The sequence below is a fragment of the Cervus canadensis genome, chromosome 10 (genome assembly GCF_019320065.1).
Source record: "Cervus canadensis isolate Bull #8, Minnesota chromosome 10, ASM1932006v1, whole genome shotgun sequence".
Taxonomy (NCBI): domain Eukaryota; kingdom Metazoa; phylum Chordata; class Mammalia; order Artiodactyla; family Cervidae; genus Cervus; species Cervus canadensis.
In genome coordinates this window covers 64974998-64997965 of record NC_057395.1, presented here as the reverse complement: position 1 = coordinate 64997965, position 22968 = coordinate 64974998, and the positions used below count along the sequence as shown (strand labels likewise).

Here is a 22968-nt window from a genome sequence, read left to right as displayed (position 1 = left end):
TCTGGGTCCAAGTCATCCTTCACCCACTGGTGACCCATGCGTCTATGAGCAATGCCATTTATTCACTCAACAAACGTTTCTAGAGATCCCACTGTGTGCCAAGTGCTGTGCTAGGCAAACAAAGCCCCTGACCTCATAGAGCTTATGCTCTTTCTTTCTTTTTGGCTGTGCTGGGTCTTCACTGCTGTGTGGTCTTTCTCTAGTTGCTGAGAGCGGGGGCTACTTTAGTTTCGGTGTGTGGGATCTCATCACAGCAGCTTCTCCTGTTACAGAGCTCAGGCTCTAGGCAGCACAGGCTCTTGTAGTCGTGGCCACACGAGCTTAGTTGCTCCGAGGCATGTGGTATCTTCCCAAACCAGAAATCAAACCTGCGTCCCCTGCATTGCCAGGCAGATTCTTAACCACTGGACCACTAGGGAAGTCTAGCATAGAGCTTATATTCTAATGGAGGAAAGAATAATAAAAACAAGTAAATATAGAATTTGTAAGATGGTGGTGACTGCAAACAGCAAAAAATTAAGGCAATGGGAGTACTGCAGGGGATAATTTATCCATAATGAATGAGTATGTGGTAGGGGGAGTTAGGGAAGGCCTCACTGATGAGAGACATTTGAGTAAAGTCCCTCAAGAGTCGGCCTTGTGGAGAATGACTGGGTGAGGAACGTTCCCAAAACAGTGAAAACCCAACACAAGGGCCCTAGACAAGAGTGTAGAGTGGGGAGGCACAGAAGGCCAGTGTGGCTAGCCAGGGCACATCGAGGCTGTGAGTGGAGGAAGGGAGGCCAAGAGGGAGCAGGAGGCCAGCTCATGGGGGTCCTGGGAGGCCATGGGAAAAACTAAAAGGATCTCACTCTCGGCAAGATGGGAACCACTGCAGAGTTTAAGCAGAAGAATGACATGATCTGACTTGCATTTATTGCCACTCTGAGAAGGGTCAAATGCTGGATACATTCTTAGGGTAGAACTCATTTGCTGATGGATAAGGTATGGATAAGGTATGGGAACTGGAGAATAATTCCAAAGTTTGAGGCCTGAGCAACTGGAAGGATGGAATTGCCATTTAGGAGCTCTGGAGGTGGAGGGAGAATTAGGAGTTGGGGTTTAGACATGTTGAGTCTGAGATGCCCTTTAAAGGCCCCATATAGGGGGGCTGAGTAGGCACCTGGGTGTGCAGGTCTGGAGCCAGGAGAGAGGTCTGGATAGCTGTCACCTTTTAGATGGTCTATAAAGTCAGGAGATTAGAAAAAAAATTTTTTTAATTTTTTAACAAAGACCTACTATACAGCACATGGGACTCTGTTCAAAATTATGTGGCAGCCTGGATGGATGGGGATTTTAGGGCAGAATGGATACATGGACATGAATGGCTGAGCCCCTTTGCAATTCACCTGAAACTATCACAACACTGTTAATTTACTACAATTCAGTACAAAATAAAAAGTTAAAAAAAAAAAAAAGGAAAATAATATGAAAAATAGTATATATGTATAACTGAATCACTTTGCTGTACAGAAGAAATTAACACAACATTGTAAATCAACTACATTTCAATACAATTGTTTAATTTTTTTTAATTTAATTTTTAAAAATTAATTTTTTAATTAAAAAATAAAAATAACTTTTCTTTTTTTTTTTAAAAAGAGAGTTCCCTGTCAGTCCAACGGTTAGGGCTCAGTGCTTTCACTGAGCTGGGGCCCCACTGGGGCCCCAGGTTGAATCCCTAGTTGGGGAACTAAGATCTCATAAGCTGTGTGGTGCAGCCTAAAAAAAAAAAAAAAAAATAAAGTCAGGAGAGTGAGTTAGATCACCAAGAAAGAAGAACAGAATAGCAGAACTGCAAGGACTACCCCACGGCACTCTGTATTTAAAGGTTGGAGGAAAGATGAGGAGCCAGCAAAGGAGACTGAGAAGGAAAAAGCAAAAAAACTGCAAGAGAGAAATTCCAGAAAGCAGTTCAAGAGGAGAGTGATGGACTGTACCAAATGCCGCTGATGGGTCATCAGTTGAGAACTGAACACAAAATGGTCATGAAAGCCAATGATGACCTTGGCAAGAACAAACTGGGTGCATGGTGGAGACAAAACTCTGACTCTAGTGGGTTCAAGAGAAAATAGTAGGAGAGGGATCAGATCCGGAGCGTAGAGACCTGGCTGTACAGTACAATGACCACTGAACACATGTGGCTGTTGAACACAAAATGTGGCTAATATCAACTGAGATGTGCTTTACGTGGATTCCAAAGACAGTATGAAAAAAGAATACCAAATGTCTCAGTCATGTTTTTATATTGATTACCTATTAAAATAACATATCTGGTAAGTTGGATTAAAATAAAATATATTAAACTTGATTTCACCTATTTCATTCTTACCTTTTTATTGTGGTTACTAGACAATTTCAAATCACCTATGGGTCTTGGAAGCCTGGTGCGCTGCATGCAGTCAGTCCATGGGGTCGCAGAGAGTGGAACACGACCTAGCAACTTAACAATAGCAAATGGGACTTGCATTATATTTCTGTTGGATGGCACTGACAGAGTCAGTTCTTTTGAGAAATTTTGCTATTAATATAAAGAGAAGCAGAGAGCTGAAGTCACTGTCCAGAGTTACCTTTGTCAGTGACTACCCAACTTTTTCTTTTCATGAAACATTTTACCTGGGTATATCCCCACACATCGCCTCTCCGAAGAATTGGTGAACTTGGGACTTCCTGGAGGTCCAGTGGCTAAGACTCCATGCTTCCAATGCAGGGGACCCAGGTCTGATCCCTGATTAGAGAACTAGATTCTGGCATGCCGCAAATAAGAGTTCACATGCCGCAGTGCAACTAAAGACCCCACATCCCGCAACTAAGACTCAGTGTTACTAAATAACTACATTTTTTTTTTTTTTTTTTAAAGAATCTGTGCTTTCATTGCAGGGGCCACAGATTCCATCTCTGGTTGGGAAACTAGGATCCTGTATGCCCCGAGGCACACACGGCAAAAAAAATAAATAAATAAAAATAAAATTTAAAAATAATAATAAAAAAAATTTTTAAGTGAAGTCTAGGTGATGGGATGTGTTTGGATTAAAAGCATAAAAATATTCACAGCATTTTAGAGTTGATGGGGACTCAGAGGTGAGCAATCTCTTCTCTGTCCTTTTCTGGCTTGAGACACGCAGTGCTGGACCTGTGGGTCCATCTCCCACACTGGGACCGTAAAGCCAGCTTGGGGTTTCACAGCGTTCAGACCACCTGCTCTCCCCAGTTTACCCTCCAAGAAAGAACGTGAAGCGTGGGAACAGCTCCGCAGGGAGCCCGGGTGGCTCCACGGAGCAGACAATACCCACAATGGGGAACAAAAGACCCCTCCGGAGGAGAAGGCTGGCCTCTGAGGGCCGCAGTCCACTTCAACCAAGCCGAGCAGGCCACCAAGAACCTGCCAGGGGAGGAGAACAAAGGAGGCGGCTGCTGAATGGTGTCCAGCCCGACCCCCCTCCATCCCCCAGACCCACCTGCTCATCTGTTTCCTCCGCCTGTCCCCACAAAAGCAAAGACTGAGGGCTCTCTCAACTTCCAATTAGTTTTTCAAATGAAATAATGACCGCTGGGACCCGCTGCTACTTGTGGGTTTCGAGGTGAATGCCGTTATAAAGGAAAAGACTGTGATGGCCACAATTCCGGTGCTTTATCTCCATTAACTACAACACTAACGGCGGCTTAAAGGACTTAACCCCTGCCCACAGAGAGGCTGGGAGCTTCCCATTCCCTTGACGGTCCCATTTAAGATGAAGTGCTATTTTTATTATTATTATTTTTTTTTTTTTTGTCCTACAGAATGCTCTGATCAACAGAGGATTTGTTTCTTATGATAATCCCTTATGTTTGCATTAAAACTCACAAAGAGGTTCTCATCCATTGCTTCACAGGCTCCCTACCACAGCCCTAGGGGGAGGGCAGAGCAGAGGTAAGAGGTCAGGTCCAGCAGCTCGGAGGGGTCAAAGCTGGGGACTGACTCCTGATTCTAGGACAGTGCCCTTGTGTTGTTCCAAGATGCCAGGCCCCTCAGGAAATGTCAGGGAAACAAGTGACTTCAACCAACCAACAAAGAAAGAAAAGAAATGTAGGACCTAGTACAAACTGCATACTGGGCCCCTGCTAACAACACACAGGAAATAACAACAGTAATGTCTATACTAATCTGAGCTATCTCTGAGTCAGTGTCAGTGCCAGACGCTCTGGTGTGTGTTTTGAATGTGACCTCATTTAATCCTTATAAAGCCCTCAGAGGTGTTATCCCATTTTTACTGATGGGAAACTAAGGCCCAGTGGGGTGAAGAAAGAAAGGTCAGTTGGATGCTGACCTGCTGTGCCGACTACTCTTGGAAGCCCAGGTCCAGGCACTACTGTGATGTCAAATGAAAGACAGAGCTCACAGCAGTTAAAGTGGAAAAAACAGATTTTATTCAAGACTATTGTAATCGGGGGAAAGAAACCTCATACAGAACTGGGCTCAATTCTGAATATAGTGTGGTCCACTGGCAACTGGTAGCCAAAGAGCAGGGTGGGGCTCAGTGGGTGGAAACTTACTAAGAGGATACATCAGGGGTAAGGGGATTCTGGCTGAAGACAGACCAGGGAGATGAGACATCACCTGGGAGATGGTGGAGGGTGAGGATTCTGATCATATATCAGCGTGATCAGACATGGAGGTAGGAGGGTCTGGTTAAACTGCTCAGCAAGATTCTTGCTAAAACTAGATCTTAAAAAAAAAAAAAAATGGCACAGATAATGAAGGAGAAATTTCAGGAGCCTGGCTAAAGTTTGATCAAGCAAAGAATCTTTGCCGGTGGTGAATAATTTAAGCAACAAATCTGGTGTATGTCATAAGTTGTAAAGAGTTAGGCCAGTTCTCAACTGCAGTCTGCCCAGATCCATCCCTAGGCTATAAGCAAGTGGACTCTCCCCTGCAGCCGTCAAGAGGCTTCTCCCAGTGGGTAGGACCAGAAAGAGAGCATAAGAGGTGTTTCTGCCTCTGCTACATCCCAGCACAAAATTCAAGTTCCCTAAACTTGCAGTTGGTCCTAAAATAAAATCTATCTCCTTTACCACAGCCCTTAAAAGCTATATTTGGAACTTCCCTGGTGGTCCAGTGGTTAAGATACGGGTTTGATCCCTAGTCCGGGAAGATTCCACATGGTGTGGAGCAACTAAGTTTATACACCATAACTACTGAACCAAAGCTCTAGAGCCCACGTACCAAAACTACCGAAGCCCATGCACCTAGAGACCACGCTCCACAAGAGAAGCCTGTGTACCGCAAGGAAGAGTAGCCCCCACTCCCTGCAACTAGAGGAAGCCTGCAAGCGGCAACAAAGACCAAGCACAATCAAAAGTGAATTTTTAAAAATTCCATATGTATTGTAATACACAGTATCTGTGTTTCTCTTTCTGACTTACTTCACTCTGTATAATAGGCTCCAATTTCATCCACCTCACCAATATGCAAGGCAGCAAAATGTGGCTCAGCTGACAAAGAATCCGCCTGCAATGTGGGAGACCTGGATTCGATCCCTGGCCTGGGAAGATCCCCTGAGAAGGGAAAAGCTACCCACTCCAGTGTTCTGGCCTGGAGAATTCCATGGACTGTATAGTCCATGGGGTCGCAGAGTCGGATATGACTGAGTGACTTTCACTTTCACTTTACTTTCAAAAGAGACACAGATGTAAAGAACAGACTTTCGGACTCTGGGAGAAGGTGAGTGTAGGATGATTTGAGAGAATAGCATCGGAACACGTATATTACCATACGTAAAACAGATCACCAGTTCCAGTTAAACGCATGAAGCAGGGTACTGAGAGCCGGTGCTCTGGGACAACCCAGAGGGATGGGGTGGGGTGGGAGGTGGGAGGGGGCTCAGGATGGGGGAACACATGTATACCTGTGGCTGATTCATGTCGATGTACGGCAAAAACCATCAAAATATTGTAAAGTAATTATCCTCCAATTAAAATGAATCAATTAAAAAATACCCTGTATTTGTTCTAAGTTCCAAGGATACGCTTTTCCTTGCTAACTCTGCCCTGTTTACACTGCCCTGCTTTCAGAGCCTTTGCCTAAGTTGCTTCTTTGCCTAGAATGTTCTTCTCCAGCTCTGCAAAGACTACTCCTTTCATTGTCAGCTTAGCCTTCCCAACCCCTCTAGATAAAAATTCCTTTTCAGATTTGTGCTCACTCTGCTCCCTTTCCCCTGTCCCCTCTGGGATATAAGTGAACTGAGGGCAGAGAAGGCATCCATCTTGCTCACAGCCACAGCTCAACCAAGCCCAGAACCCGGCATGTAGCAGATGTCTGCTATGCTTTTTTTAAAGTTATTTATTGATGGCTACGTGGGGTGTTTGTTACTGCACACAGGCTTTCTCTAGTTGCAGCAAGCAGGGGCTACTCCCTAGCTGCAGTGCGTAAATTTCTCATTGCGGGGGCTTCTCTTGTTGCAGAGTACAGGCTCTAGGGGCGGTGAGCTTCAGTAGCTGTGGTACACCGGCTTAACTGCTCCGCCGCATGTGGGGCCAGGGATTGAACCATTGTCCTCTGCACTGGCTGGCAGGCTCCCAATCACTGAGTCACCAGGGAAGTTCCTCTGCTGTGCTTTATTCTCCAGCTCCTCTGGGTCTGCTGACCAGCCCCAAGCCAGTCACGGCACCCCTGAGCCCTGCCAGCCCCTTTTCCAGACAGCTGTTTCCTTACCTCCTCCCCTCCATCCACTATATTTCTGTTCTCAGGTCCTACTGCCCTAGCTCTACACCTCTGTCCAGCAGGCTTCAATCAGTGTCTTCCGGAACTGTACATGTCTGGTTTCAGTGTGAAACTCCCCGGTGGGTAGGCTCTCCTGCTCTCCCCGCTTCCCCACCACTCTGAGCCGTTGAGGTCCCAGCATCTTTAAGTAGGGACACTAGGAGACACCACTTGGACAGCAAGGAGATCCAACCAGTCCATCCTAAAGGAAATCGGTCCTGAATATTCATTGGAAGGACTGATGCTGAAGCTGAAGCTCTAATACTTTGGCCACCTGATGCAAAGAACTGACTCATATGAATAAGACCCTGATGCTGGGAAAGATTGAGGGCAAGAGAAGGGGACAACAGATGGTTGGATGGCATCACTGATTCAAGGGGCATGAGTTTGCGCAAACTCCAGGAGATAGTGAAGGACATGGAAGCCTCGCGTGCTGCAGTACAAGGGGTCGCAAAGAGTTAGACACAATTGAATGACTGAACAGTTTGGGAAACCAACATGACCTTTTCCCATCAGAGTGGGTCTCCAAGTCATACATCTACAGCAGCCAGGCAGGTACCAATCACATGAAGCTGGTGAGAGGAACAGGACCAGGATAGGTGGAACTGACACCATCTGGGGCCAGGTTGGGGTGGGGTGGGACTATGGCTGACTGGAGAGTACAGGCCCCACTCAAAGGCAAGAGCTATTCAGCTTCAGCTGATTGTTGCCATTCGGAAAGCAAGCCCAATGCTGCCAGCTCTGATTCTCTTTTTCCAGAGAATCCTAAACCCTAGACCTGGAATTTTATATGAATTTTCTCAATGTGTGAATGTTAGCAACTGACTCAATTTAAAAAAAATTATGGATCAAATAAAACATGGGTCACCAGTTTGCAACTTCTGGGAAAGGTGAGCTCACTTTTCCATCTTAGAGGCAGCCCTGTAATTGCCCATATGGGCCTCTCCCCTGCAGAATCCCATTCAGAACTAGCCCAGAGTTCCCAAATCGCCTTTCCTCTCTCCCCAATCAAAATCCCCATTTCCTCACTGTAGCGAAGTCCAGCTAAGTTGGAAAGCAATCTGATTAAAATCATTTCTACCCCCACCCCAAACTCAGTACTCTGAGGATTATCTGTATTTCAAGTTACCTTTTACTATGTTTATTTATTTATTTAGGCTGTGCTGAGTCTTCGCTGCAGCTTGCAGACTTCTCCAGTTGCAATGCACAGGCTCAGAAGTTGCAGTGCTTGGGCTTAGTTGCAGTAATGTGGGATCTTAGTTCCCTGACCAGGGATCGAACCTGGGCCCCCTGTACTGGGAGTGCAGAGGCCCAACCACTGGACCACCAGGGAAGTCTCCTATTATTTTCAGTTAATGGAAGTAAAGGCAATGAGTCCAAGTGTGTAACTATGGGCCAGTTAGGATAGATGCCAAGCACTAGGCCAAGATTTCAGATGCATGAAACTCCTTCAGTCAAGTGAGAAGGTACTGTCATTATCTTTTACAGAAGGAAAAAAAAGGAAACTTGGCGACATTAAGCCACTTGCCCAAATTCCTTCACCCTGTGGTGAAGTAGGCTTGACCAACACTGAAGTTTGCACACTTGGAACACACAATTCAGTATTATTTTCCTAGGTGATACCATATGACCTCTGTGTAATGGTGGTCCTGGGCACAGCTCCAATGGGGCATTTCCAAGATGCGTGTGTCCCTCTCAGCACCTAAGATGGCTCATAGGCTCAGCCTTCTTTCAAGATAATCCCTTCCCTTCCCCACTGCATGCCAAGACCAAACTTTCCAGAAGGCAAAAGCAGAGGGGCCTTCAGATATCAACAGGGCATAGTTGGTACCCAGTGCTGGACATGAAGAAAGGATACTGGCTTTTCTAGGCAATTCTCAGTTCTGTTAGGAAAACAGTGAGAAGGACCAATGTAAATGGTCCTGGAGAATCACCCCGCCATCATGTCAAACATACTTTCCAACTAAGGCCTCATGTCATGTGTCCCGGACACCCCACCAGCCCCAAAGTACCAAAAAAAACATCTCAGGTCTTCGTTCCTGTTATTCTCTTTATTCGATTAACAGATTAATTACAGATTTCAACTTTTCAATGCAACAAGTGGGTAAGTTAGAATATTCACAGCATCTTGCTAGGGCACCGTGCCAAAGAAACAGTATCTGGGTATCCGCTCTGTGCTGAGGACATAGAAAAACAAGCAAAAGTACAACCCCAATTTTTACTTTCTTCTTTTTAAATAAAGGGTTTTTCATTCCTCTTTTCAAATTGTGAACTGTCCTTAACTCCTTTTACCAATATTCACTTCAGCTTTCAGAACTTCCTTCCTCTTTCTGGAACTAATGTGCTGTTCTGAAAGAAAATGGAGACAAACACAAAATTATCAAAGATTCCAACTCACTGTTACAGCTCCTAACTTGGTGACAACAGAGAAACCAAGGTCCTCTCCCACTATGAGATCCCATTTGTAAGGGAATGATCATTCATCTATTAGTCCTATTTATTTATGCCCCATCTCATTTCACAAAAAATGAAAGACAGCTCAAACTAAAGCTGATGACAACTTAAATAAACAATGAAACACACCTGATGATACCTTAGTAAGCGTGATATGTGAAAACACAAGATGAGGTAATTAATTCCAGGCACACCTCTCACAGTGTAAGGCCAAAAGGGCAGTGTACATTTCAACTAGATGAAGGGTTTAAAGAATACTCATCTTCAACTTCCCAGACTCTGGGTCCGCCAAACAACACATGGCCCTCATGTAGCTTGGACGACAACATCCTGACCTTTTGGTACAGAAATCTGCACCATATTCCTGCCATGTGGTCATGTTCTTGTCAATGATCAGACTGGATGTCTAAACTTCACAGAAAAAAATTAAATCTAAATCTCAATAAATCTCTTTAGCCTCCCCTAGACTTCAAGAAGTGACAGGGAAAGACAAGAAGGAAAATGATCATTTAGATAGATACTGTGCAACCAGAGGGGGACAGCACCCAGGTGATCTGACGGTGCGGGTGAGCAGAGGCGAGGGGCCCACACACATGCTCTCCTCACAGGCAGCTGTCCCCAGTGGTGAGGGCTGATGCGATGACAAGCAGGTCTTGCAGAATGGCATGCTCCAAACCAAGTAACCAACAGTCCCAAGGGGCACACATGCACAGGCGTGGAACTCATCCTGAGTGCCCCTAATTCTGTGCCAACATTCAGAGGTTCCCAGGTACATCAAAATGTATGTGTCCCAGGAATTCCCTGGTACAGTGGTTAGGACTCCTCACTTTCACTACAGGGGCATGGGTTCAATCCCTGATCAGGGAACGAAGATCCCACAAGCCACATGGCTCAGGCAAAAAAGTGTGCTCTGAAATAATTTATGCAGAGAGGACAGTATAATTATGAAATAAGAACAGGTAAAAGGGTGATGGCCCACAAGCCTCCACTGTGGCTAAGAAGCTAGCCCTCTGTTATGCCTGATCAAACCGATACCTGTCCTCAGATCAAAATCGCTTGGCTACCAGGGACTCTCCAATAAAAGATCAGGACATCAGGAAGTCCCAGATGTCCAAATGATCAACCGACTTTCCTCTTTCTCAGGCAGTACAGTTTGGGGGTAGTAGGGTGCAGGGTTGACTATCTAAAAATCAAGAAAAACAAACCTAATCCAGTTAGTCTGAAAGAATTAAAGAGCTCAATACACAGCAGAAAGGACTAGTTCTGAAAGCAAATCTCAGACAGAGCAACTATAATTCAGGACAAAACTAAATGGGTAACGCTGAGGAATAGGGCGGGGAGGGACAGACCACAGAGGGACATGGATGGGAGCGTGTTGGAGGGTGGAAATAAGTTTGTACCTTGGTTGAGATAGTGTTTACTATAAGATTGTCTACGTTTTTCAAGATTCACAGAAATATACACTAAAAAGGGTAAATTTTACTGTATTTGAATTAATACTGAAAAAAAAAAAATCAAAACATGGTTGCTTTCTATGTTGAGAACAAGATGGTTCAGCTTCTGTTCACACATCAGTGCAAAGGCTCTATATTCTATGCTCTTGTGAATTTCTCCTGTTCCCAGAGGAGTGAAAATTAGATGGTTCCATTGCTTTGGCAGGGAAAGTCATCTCCATGGCAGAGGACAAAGAGGAACATGCTCTGAAAACTCAAATACCTCCCCTCTCTTTGTTCTAGTTCAGGGGTCAACACGTTGTGCCCCAGGGGCCAAATAAAGCCCACCACCTGTTTCTGTAAATAACGTCTCATTGGAACATGGCCATGCTGGTTTGTTTATGTGGACTGGGCTGTTCTCACATTATGGTGGCAGAGCTCAGTAGTTATAACAGAGACCGCATGGCCTACAAAGCCTAAACTACTACCTGGCCCTTTCTAGAAAACTTCTGCCAATCCCTGGACTACAGGAGCTGATCAGTGAAGCATCAGACATTCTTCTTCCCTCCTTTCACCTTGCCTCCACTTCCACCCTCATCCAAGGACTTGACAAGATGGGAGTACGGGTGGTACTTCACTGGGCATTTTAGTCACACAAGGAGCAACCCTGAACCATATCCTGAGCTCTAGGAACATGAGTTCGGATGCTGGCTTTGATCTGTGGCCATCAGTCTTCATAATTTAGTGTCTTACCAAACCCCACTGTTTGGCCCAACCAGAGGATACTACTACAAAAAGGCCTAGAACAGTGACCAGGTGTGCCAGGATTTTCCATGGGACTATCATTTAATGAATTTAGATGTCCTGAATGGAGGGTGGGAGGGGTCCCCTTTAAGAAGTCCTAAAGTTACATCAGTCTTTTCCTCAACTCTGCTCTCCTATGAACAGAGAGGGGCTGTGTCTATGAAGTACCTGTGGGACACAAGTGAGGAGGAAGCCTTACAGTCAAAGCCAGGTCCAGGCTGCTCCGCGGCCAAGTTACCACAGCTAGGCTAACTCAGGGGGCTTTGGCTTTGCCCTGGTCCGGGAAGTGGGGAAAGAGCCTCAGAATTCAGCTCTGAGGTAGGGAGGGATGGGGAGGAAGAAGTGAGCTGAAAATAGCTAAGTAACTGACATGCATGGCCGTGGGCAAGAGGGAGAAGGGGCCCTGCTCCTGGGCCGAGTGCCCCTCATCTTTACCGTAGTGTCCTATATTTTGCCAATCTACTGCTCTGCTCTGCAGCGATCCTGCCAAAGGAAAGAGGTTTGAGAGTCAAGAAAGGACAGTAAGAAGAGAAATCAGCTGAGGAAAGAAATGGCAACCAACCAACCGAGAGCTTCTGTTAATGTCACCGCTTTCCCCAGGGGCACAGCCTGATTCTTGAACTCATGAAGAGAGAAACAGACAGCTGTAACTTTCTACATAGGATGGAAGGGGCATGAGAACCATGGTCTTCCTCCCCAGAAAATGTACTCTATTTTATCTGTATTAGGAACTCCTGCTGCGTGGGATCTAAATCAAATGGTTTCCACTCCCATCTCCCCTCAATCTTGTTCGTCTTGTCTGAGCAACTTCCAGAAATGAGAGAGCTCGGCAGAGGACAGCCTTTTGGCTCCCGGGGTCTAGACGGGCTGCTCTGAGAGAACGGGGCTCTGCTGAGAGAAAACAGCTGAGCCCCTGGATCTCTCAGATGCAGCACAGAGCTGCCAAGTTAAGGCTGCTGGAGGGGCTGAGAAACCAGCTGCCACTGCTGGTGCTCTGGGAAGCCCCAACAGAATGCAGGCAACCCCAGGAGAGGCAGGGAGCACCCTGGGCCGGGCAGGAAGGAGACATGTGGCTCTCCCACGCATATGGTCTCTGAGAAAGCCACTCTGTTGATCTGCCCACCTTAACCAGCAGCTGCACTGAGGGTACACTGAGGGTACTAAGTTACATTCTTCTAGCAAGAGTCCTGGAGAGGAGAATGCAGGGCACGTCTGAAAATGTTAACTTCCAAAGGTGAAAGCAATTCTGACCTTTTCCTATTGACCTTTACGTGGCTGAAATCACCCAAGTTCTAATAAAGTCAAATCAATGAGAAACACCAATGTGACATTTAAATTTACTTCTAATCCAGGTTCGAAAGTCAAGCTGCCAGCCAGCTGCCATCACCTTGGGCCCAGACCCTTCATGTGAACCGAAGTTGTCTGGTTCTCGGGGACATGATGAGGGCCCCTGAGCAGTGCTCCCTGCCAAGGGCCTCTGTAAAGCCCAACGCTGTTTCTGGGGGGGAAGAGCACGGACCTCATGCTTAGGAGGAAAAGCTCGGGAAGGCTGTTGGGGTTACAGAGAAGTCCCTCTCTGGGGCACAGGAGAAGCGTGGAGAAGGATTCTCTGTGGCGGCAGAGCAGAAAATGGTTACACAGCCAGCACTTAAACTACAATCTTCTGCCGCCTGTCCTGATTCACTTTCATCTTCATGAAGCAATTATTTTCTTCTCTCATTCTAATATGTCAGGGCATAAACTGTTGTGGTTTTAATATATTTAAAGCTTATCATCACAACTCGTTTCTGATTTAAAAGGCTTCTGTTTCAGGCTGGATTGAGGTGTCACAAAGGCCCCTTAGGATATGAATCTTTTCACCACATACTGTTGGTTCAAAGAGCTGGGTGGCCGGAGCTGACAAAACTATTTCTAGTCCACTCTGGGCCCCTGACCTGCCCCCAACCTTACCTCTTGATTGCCTGCTGGGCCAGCATCCGATTGCCAGCCAGAAACGTCACACTGCCTAAGATGGCCAGGTACTTCAGGGTCTGGAACATGTTGAGCTGTGTCCAGTAGACATACATGAGTCCCAGCATAGCTATAAGGACAGGCATCATGAGAACCAATTGAATCAAATAGTGACATTGCCCAGGGCAGAAGACAACTAACTAGAAGCCAGTAACTGCGGAGCCCGAAAAGGTTTGTATTTATAGACCAGCTGGTTTTACTCCTTTCCTCTGATGCCAGAAAATACGTAACTCAATATACTTGCTTCTCAGTCTTGGCTGCCAAGAAATTCGGAGGTAAGAACCAGATCTCAGTGACCTGGTTCCACGTTTTTGCATCTTCGTTCTTAAATGACGGTTTTCTATTTGTTTTTTAAAGTTGCTGTCAGGTTATATTGGGTTGGCCAAAAGTTCATTCGGATTTTTCTGTACCATCGTCTAGAAAACCTCCAATGAACTTTTGGGCCAACCTAATCATTTGGGATTCTGCTGATCTTTCAAATTCTGAATCAAAGCCCTCAGGATTAAAGAAATAAATCCTTTTCCTTTTTACTAAAAGTAACAAATAGGGGGAAAAAATTAAGGCTAATTTGCCACTGAGACTAGGAAGGAAGCAAGGAAGAGAGGAGGAGGATTTAGTCCAAAGGGATCAGGTCCAGGGACTTCCCTGGTGGTCCAGTGGTTAAGACGTCACCTCCCAAAGCAGGTGGAGCGGGTTCGATTCCTGATTAGGGAGCTAGGATCCCACATGGCTCATGGCCGAAAGACCAGTACATAAACAACGCAAGCAGTGTTGTATGTAACACATTCAATAAAGCCTTTAAAAATGGTCCATATTAAAAAAAAAAAAAAGCAGCTCAGGTCTGGGCACTGAGAACCCTGGGTTCTGACCCAGCCTCTGCCCTTCACAGACACTTAATTTCTCTGAGCTGAAATTCTCTCACCCGTCAAACCAGGATCATAACTCCTGCCCTGGTCACCCCCATCAGGGTTGTGATGAGTCAAATGAGGGAATGTGCACAAAAAGCACTCTGGCACAAGTCATGGCTCTAAACAAATTTATATTCAAGCTTTGTTCTCCCTGACCAGGGAGGGCTATCACTCAAATTCAGTAACTGGGCTGCAGAGAAAGGTCATCCTGTCAATTTTGCCCAGAAGGATGACGCATGAACTACAGCTGGGGTTCTTAGCCATTTTTGAGGTCACGGACCACTGTTAGAATTTTGATCAAAGAAACAGACTCTCTCTTTCCCCAGGAAAACAGAGATACACATATGCCGAGAGTTTCAAGGGGTTCATCTATGGACCCCTGTGGAATTTGAACACTACAGAAACGTACAGGAGGGCTCCTACAGAAGTCAAAGAAATCAGAAAAGAATATTGAGGTCTTGGTGAAATGCAGGGGCCACCAATCCAATAATGTCAAAAAGTTTCTGAAACGCTTAACTAATCTGTGAATTTACTGTCTTGTAACGTTTCAGTCCTAAGTTCTCTAGAGGACAATGCAGGACAGCGTGTTTGATTGTGGAAAGGACTGTTTTCTATTACTGTCCGGACACAGCCGCCAGCAAATGTGAAGATCGATATGGTGGGGGAAGATAACCTTTGGAAACTGCATTAATGCTCTCCATCCAGGAAGATGGCTCAACGTAAAGACGCGATAAGTGAGTAATCTCTGGAAATGAACAGAGCTATTAACTGAGGGTAAAATGGCCTGCCAATGGCAGCTTCATACAATGAAACCCGATATGATGACAGCTGTTCTGAGCTGATGGGCCAAACAGGTTTATCATCATATTAACTGTCGTAAAAGGCCAGGAGGAAGAGGGAAATGTTATGCTATTAAGTCATTATAGTTAATAGGTTGTGGGTCTACTTAACAGGGCTTTTGCGTGGGCAGGAAAAATGTCAAAGGAGGTTAAATGGAATTAGCAGCCTGGGGCGCTTACCAGCATGTCCCAGGTGAAAGACAATTGTGCTGGGAGCAAAAGTGAAGTTGGAGACATTGGCACCAATCCGGATCCACTGAAAGATGGGGAGAAATAAATTAAGAAGACATTAGAATTTGAAAGGGAGGCAACCCACACTGTGCCATGCTAATCGAAAAAAACAGCCCTAAGGGCTTCAAAATTCATACAGACTAGAAGGACAGGGAATTTCTCCTAGTGACAACCACCCTATTCTTAGTCCTAAGGAAAAACCATTCCCTTTTTTTCTTTAGAAAGGCATTCCAACACCTGTTCACAAAAGTGCTTGAAAATCATTTTTAATGACAGCAAACTTTTCTATTTTAAAACAGGTGAAACCATGAAACTGAAAGGTCCAAAACTGTATTGATGATGAAGTAACTGGCATCCCTGCTAATGTCTCTAAGTTTTGGTATGATAAACCCACTGGCAGCTGGGAGGAGGTGCGCTCACACTATGGGTTCTTTGCCTTTTGAAATTCTGATCATTCAAAGTAACAGGTGCCTAGGATCGGTTTCTGAAAGCCTGTGGCATGCCTTTCAGATTTTGACTGAGAAATAATTCTTTTATTAAAATCAGACCATTAGGAACATCAGCAATTTTCCAAAAGTAAGATCTAATGAGTTTTCCATATGGTTCTCAAAATTCTCTGAACTTGAAGGATCTGCATCTATGTTTATAGTTTTTAAAGAGACAAGGGGAAAAAGAGATGGTTAAAAAAATATATTAAAATAGCATGTTAAAATGGTAAGAATGTCCTTCCTCTATACTCCCTAAAAGGCCTTCTCCTTAGTATAGTATTAGTCACTCAGTCGTGTCCGACTCTTTGTGACCCCATCGACTGTAGCCCGCCAGGCTCCTCTGTCCATGGAATTCTCCAGGCAAGAAAACTGGAGTGGGTTGCCTTAGAGGTGACTAACACCAATAGTTAATGCCTTTTTAAGGTTTTTAAACATAGAAGATGATACTAAACACCCTATCCTACCACTTGCCTTCTTCACTCAATAGGACGTTTTTAACAACCTTGTCATATCAGTTGACAAGTACATAAATTTATCCATTGTTTTAACGAGCTACATATTATTCCATTGTGTGGATGTACCATAATTTATTTAACACTTGCTTTTATGAGGACTTTAGGTTGTTTATAGTTTTGTGCTCCAAAGAGTGTTGAAATGCACAGCCTCTGTACTCATTTTTTCTACCGCTATCAGCATCAGGTCTTGCTTTTTCACACTTGGCTTCATCTGAACATTCGTACGGAGCATCCGTGTCCATATTTTGACCATTTATAATGGCTACCAGTACTTTCTCATTCCCCTTGTTAAGGGATCAGCTTTTTTGGCAGCTCCCCTATAGTAGGTAATTTTATTTATTCTAAAATTTTTGGACCATCGGTTTGGGTCACAGTTGCTGGACCCCTTTGGAGCTGTGCTGAGGCCAGAGCATAAAGTCTCCTTTGGAACGGCTACATCTGTGGAGTCTGGCGCCAGACACACGCTGCCCATGCTAAAACAGCAACTCACCAGAGCAAAGAGCAGGAGCAGGGGCGAGAGGATCAGGGCGGTGAATGTATTGGACACCACTGTGGGGGGCCTCTTCTCAGGCTCGCGGAACAGGTGCTGCCAAAAGAAGACACACCAGGAATATTCTACCGTGTGCTCTTCCCAGCGGGGGCTGCCATGTATACCAGGAGCCAAAACCCCCATGACAGTCAAGAGAAGGAAATGCCTCCCAGAGGCTGAGACTTCCTGGCCATGGGCACCCAGTTAGCCTTTTCCCTCTTCCCAACACTGGCTTCTGCTCCCACTGGTCTCCTTCCAGGGACATTACACCAGTCCCAGCTTACAACTGCCCAAGTCTCTTTTCCCTTCCAAAATGCATTGCCATTTAGAGGCTAGAGGATGCAACCTATTAAGCGGCATCCGCCTGGTAACAAAAATGGTACCCAAGCATCTGGATGGCTGGGGTGACACATCCCATGCAAGACGATGGATTTCACAATGTTTCTGGGTTCCCAGGGTGGTGTCATCCTATTTTGCTAACTGACTTAAGTTAGCTAACTGGTGTATTTTGAAATTTTCTTGCTTGCCAATGTCCAGCCAACCCAGCTCCATGACAAGGCAGCTCCATGTGAGACTCCTATTCCCAAATTTTTAACCTCAGCTCCTCTTTGCTGCCACTGCCAAGAAGGGACTTCTAACATGGCCTGGTGCAGCTCCTGCTGCCTACCCCACCCTACAAAATCAGTCAGCACTCTTTGTCATCATGGTTATACCTTAAAGTGTTTAACTGCATTCTACATTCTTAAATGCTGCTATAGCAACATCAGGAGGAATTTTAAAAAGAATCCTACTACTCTACCTTTTGGGCCCTTGGTCTTTTTCTAACAGTGGAGTAAGAGTCAGTAGTCTGCTTGGAACACTTCAACATTATTTCAGATGTTGAATTTCCCTGTTACTGCAGTATAATCATTTCTGAGGACTCTAAAACAGTCCACTGAGTGGATCCACTCAGTTTCCTTAACCAGGGCTCCAACTACTTTAACAATTATTGTGCTCATTTTGTACACTGCTTTAGAAACTTTTCAAAGCTATTCTTTCCTTATCTGGGAACTATTTGAGCCTCACAACAGTCCCATCTACTGGGCTGGACAGGGATTTCTAATATTTGTGTGCAAGGAAGGTGAATCCCAGGAGAGAGCAAGGGCTGGCCTAGGGGATGAAAGCCCTGTGCTCCAGTTGAGCTGCCCACCTGTGGGCCCCATCGGCCCTGGTCTATGCAAGAACACGGAAGAGCAAAGCCAGACCCATCTGTGCTGTGGCTTCAAGCAGTGATCTGAGGACTGAACCTCCTGCATGTTTAGGAAAAACAGACTCAGGTTCTGATTTTGTCTCTAGCTATCTGCTTTCTGGGAAATGGCCAGCAGGCAATCTGAGCCTGTTTTTTTAAGCTACATGATGGGGCTGATATTTGCCCTGCCTGATCCACAGGGTGGCAAAGACCAAGCTACAACATATCATATAAACAGGTTAAAAAGGGGACCACAGCCAGTATCTGGGGCTCTGCTGCCCTCTCTCATGTGTCCATTTCTCCTCTGTGTTTAGTGAAAAAGCCCTTTGGGATGTACCTGAATTTCCTGTTTGGGGGTGAAAATGTTCTTGGACAGGACAGTTGATGGAACATCATCTTCAGGGAACCTGATGACCACATCAGCCTAAAACAACAAAAGCAGCGATGAAAGGCCCAGGGGCAGAGAAGGGGGTGAAACTCATCAGCAGGACAGTATCTCCCAACTCCCATCCAGGACTGTGACTGAAAGGAGCTCCAAGTAGTCCAATCACTTCTGAGCCATTAGCCAACAAATTGAGGCAGTAAAAATTTCAAGAACAAAATAAGTATTTGTTGAAAATGCTTTTTAGAGCAAGAGTTCCAATTTTCTACTGGTCTGGTGAGCCCCACAGAGCTGCTTAATACAAAAATCCCAGTTGGTACTCAGGCTGTTACAGTAGCAATCAGAAACTGCTCCTGGGGAAGTATAATTTAGTCTCAGACAAAGAAAAAAAAGAAAAAGAAATGAAAATGTGCTCTCATACAAAAAGCAGCCCAAAATCCGAGAAGAAAAGGAGCTTTGAATACAACACAAGAAAATGCAGCTGCCCCTTTGTCTTGCACAGGGAGCCACCCACCATTCAAGGCCTGGAGTCTGGCCTCTGCGACCTTCCCCACCTCACTGCCTCCTGCCCTTGACCAGATTCAGGTGCTCCAGCAAAGCGGACCCACTCATATCTCACTGAAAGCACCTCAAACTTTCCTGGAGGCTGTCCCCCAGTGATCATCCAACAGCCCCTCGGATACAATCCTGAAAAACCCCGGCAATTCTTCAACCCTTGGCTCAAATGTCATGTCTTTTAAGAACTCTCCTCTCACCCCACCAGCCCAAAGTGAGTTATGTAAGTGAAATGCACCACGTACACCATGAACACACCATGCAGATGAAGGCTATTAGTTTATCCTGGTTATCCCAGATGGTTATTAGAATAGCCTGCAATTCATTAGTCCACACCATAGTGAATTGGAACTGGATTTCAAATCTCAGGCCCCTCCCCAGCCTACCCTGCAAGGGCACACTGTACCTCAAAAGCTAGAGCCTTTATCTCTTATATCTGTGTATCCCCTGCAGTGTTTTTGCCTGTAATATGAAAATCTTCTTCAAGTACAACAACTTTTAAAGAAATGTGCTAGAACCCATTAGGGCAAATCTATATAATTCATTCATTCACTCAATCACTATTTATGAAGCCCCTATGACATGCAAGCCAGGCCATGTGCACGCCCCTAAGACTACTAATGGGACCAGCATGATGTGGACTTATTTATGGGCCTCTGGGTGGCACGGGAGAGGCCTGGGTAGAGAGCCCACACCCTGGAGCGGGGCCATCTTTGTCTGATTGCGGCATGGCCACTCCTGTCTGGGTGAACATACAAGGAGGCACATACCACATTCCACAGGATTGGGTTCTTCAAAGTTGCATCTCCGATGATCAAGTAGAGAGTGTAGGTGCCAGATGCAGAGTCAAATTCGAGCTTTCTCTCAGAGGTGTCCAGTTCAAACTTGTACACATTCTTGCTGTCCGGCTCTGCGACAAACACCACTTCCTGGCCAGTCTTCTGGTTGTGGAGTCGGACAAATGTCTGGATGGAATAATAATGCAACTTTTCATCTGATGATTTCAAAACTCCCTCCGGGCCCAAATCCCTGAGGCAGCAGGCTGTCCGCTCTTCTGTCCCAGTGGGAATTCTGGGGTCAGCCAGGCTTGTCTGAGAAAGCAGAAGGAACAGCCACCCCACCCTACTTATAGCTCTGAGATCAGAGTACTTTTTGCGAGTACAAGAAATTTAACTTAGGGGTCCGGCCAAATCTCAACGACTCGTAGGCCGAATGCCCAGTTTGTGAATGATTTAAGCCCTTTGCTGAGGCTGTAATTTCCTCTTCCTGCCAGCCTTTTGCTGCCCAATTAACTTCTTCACTAGAGGGTGAAAAGAAGGGAAATGAGGTGAAACTGTAAGAAGCCCATTTTCAATTTCCTAGTGCCTCCAGCTAAAGATTTAGGAGAGGAGGCATGGGGATGGATAGCAAGGCAGAGTTCTCATCATGCAGGGCAGCCCAGTGTCAGAGAGAACCCAGGCTTGAAGACAGGCAGATCTGATTTCACTACTTAAGAGCTAAGCAAGTTATTTAACCTCCTTGAGCCTTGATTTCTTCAGCTTTAAGACAGATTTAACTTCTACACGTGTTGTATCCGTATGAAGACTCACAATAAAGTACACAATGCATTTAGCATAGTACCTGCTATACACTATCTAGTCAACAAACATTTATCAACATGATGATATAAATCTAATCACATTATCCCCCCAATGGCATAAGAAACTAAGGTTTCTGCACATAAGATGCAGCAAAACTTAATATTCACTCAGCTTTGCTTTCACAAGTTTCCAAATAAAGAATTCAACAAAGCCGGTAGACTGGTTCCATTTTACAGATCATAAGGCACGGAGGATTAAATGAGTTGCTGTGGCCACAGAGCTAGTGCTGGATCCACAAGAAAAAAATCTAAATCTCATTCATTACTCTACAGCTGGGCAACAGACAACAACCATCAAAGTATTCAGGGAAAGAGACCCAGGGTTGTGAAGCCTCCTGGTTCCTGCGATTGTGGCCAAGAATGGGATTTAGGAGCCTGGATGCATGATCTTCCTCCTGTCACAGCCAAGCACAGGCAAGCATCCAGGCTCACCCGCAAAATGCCATCTCTACCTAGGAGGTCTGTACACCAGGCTTTCTAGGATCTTGGATGAGACAAGTCTTCAGTTAAAGTTTTACTTCCTCACTAGCTCCTCCTGCACTAATCCTAATCCCACCAATTTTGTCTTGTATAATGATGACTTCTCTTCATATTCTTTCTTCTCTTCGGCTTTCATTGGCAAGTGTCATTTTGAGGAGGACCTGGGAAATGCTACGGAGTTGAAACGATAGTCACGACTAAGTGGGGCTGACCTAGCTCTCTGGAGACGGGGTGGAGGGGAGAGAAGCCGAGAAGGGCGGGGACGGTGGTGCCAAGTGCAGCAGCTGCAGCCAGGAGAAACAGAAAGCAAAGAGGTTTCCAAGTAAATCACTCACCTGCATGGTCTGTTCTGACACTGCCTCTCTGCGTGGATTTAGGTCTGCTAGCTCCAAATCAAGGACTACTACAAAGTACCTAAGCCAAGGACACTAGGGTCCAGGTTCTTTCCTATTTTTCCAAGCTCAAAGTATTTCAGGGATTTCTCTTTACAATACAACCGTGGATGAGGCAGTGCACAGAACAGCTATTCCCAATCAAGTGGGAAGACAGAGGCAGGAAAGGAGGGAGTCTGAGAGGACAAAAGCCATATCAGATTCTCCGGGAAAAAGATATGGTTTGAGAATCTTTTCAATAATAATCATTATTTTACATATGGAAGACAAAACTGAAGCCTATTGCTTTCATCATACTTAGTAGGCACAAGTTAAAAAGTGCTGTTTTGGGACTTCCCTGTTGGTCTAGTGGTTAAGACTCTGAACTTCCAACTGGGGGGCTCCAAAAAAAAAAAAAGTGCTAGTTTTCAGATTCTTACAAAATAGAAAATCTGCTTTGGTCAGAGCAAAACATACTCTGGGTATACTGCCTAAGTTTTCCTTTTTTCAAAATTATTTCAATATATGTTTTTATTATAGTCAGAAAGAAAAAAGCTTCAATTAAATGCTAATCTGCCTTAAATATATCTTTCTACACCAGCTAATCTCTAAAAGGAAAGTGCATTCCAGGTTCAGGGTTACACCCAGTATGAAAGGGGCAAAGTGTCACAGGGGAAAACCTGATGGACTGTGAGGTTTCAGAGTCAAGACCTGAAAGCAGGAATTCAAAATTTTCTCGACTCGGTGTTAAATACCACGTCCACACAACTATCGTGTACATCAAGGTTTCAGGACAAGAGAACTGTCTGGGCTTTTTCCTGACCTGGTGAGGGGTGAGTTCAGCGCCAGTGTTCACATCTACCAGCTGGAAGAATAAGGCAAAGTTCTGGTGGCTGTCCGCGATGAATGTGCCCTTGGCTTTGGCTGGGTAGGTCACCCTGAAAGAGACATTTATATGGTAAGTCTTCAGAGAGGATCTACAGATCTCTGAGAACAGAGGGAAGGAGACCAACTTCGCTTCACTGCCTAATCCTCTCTCTCCCAACTCTGTCTCTCAGTTGTAACATTTCTGGGGTCGACAGAGCGGAGAACTGTCTACGGCCTGAGGGCAAACGGGACTGATAAAGCTGAGACGGAAAAAAGCACAGAATCAACTTCCATCAGGGTCTGGGGAAAATGCTATGTGTGAGTCTCCAGGCTTTCACTTCAAGGATCTAAGGATTCAACCAAGCCAGGCACCAGAGAGACTCACACGCCCCACTGGAGGCTCCTGGGCGAACTGGAAAGCTGGGCTAGCAGAACCACAAAGATTAAAAAAATAAAA

General features: G+C 45.4%; 1 protein-coding gene across 5 annotated transcripts in view; it reads right to left on the bottom strand.

Moving 5' to 3' along the window:
* Positions 1 to 8814: 8814 nt before the first annotated feature.
* Positions 8815 to 22968, bottom strand: part of RPN2 (ribophorin II) — a 49608-nt gene continuing 35454 nt past the window's right edge. For 2 of the 5 annotated variants that reach the window (XM_043479158.1, XM_043479159.1), the window contains exons 11-18: positions 22468 to 22582; positions 19925 to 20119; positions 18555 to 18641; positions 16951 to 17046; positions 15407 to 15482; positions 13420 to 13549; positions 11905 to 11952; positions 9604 to 9643 (exon numbers count right to left, since the gene is read on the bottom strand). In XM_043479158.1, coding sequence (XP_043335093.1) covers positions 9619 to 9643; positions 11905 to 11952; positions 13420 to 13549; positions 15407 to 15482; positions 16951 to 17046; positions 18555 to 18641; positions 19925 to 20119; positions 22468 to 22582 — 772 coding nt within the window. In that variant the 3' untranslated portion in view covers positions 9604 to 9618. Of the gene's footprint in view, positions 9128 to 9603; positions 9644 to 11904; positions 11953 to 13419; positions 13550 to 15406; positions 15483 to 16950; positions 17047 to 18554; positions 18642 to 19924; positions 20120 to 22467; positions 22583 to 22968 lie in introns of those variants that run through there. The other 3 variants (XM_043479161.1, XM_043479162.1, XM_043479160.1) reach the window with 2 other exon arrangements.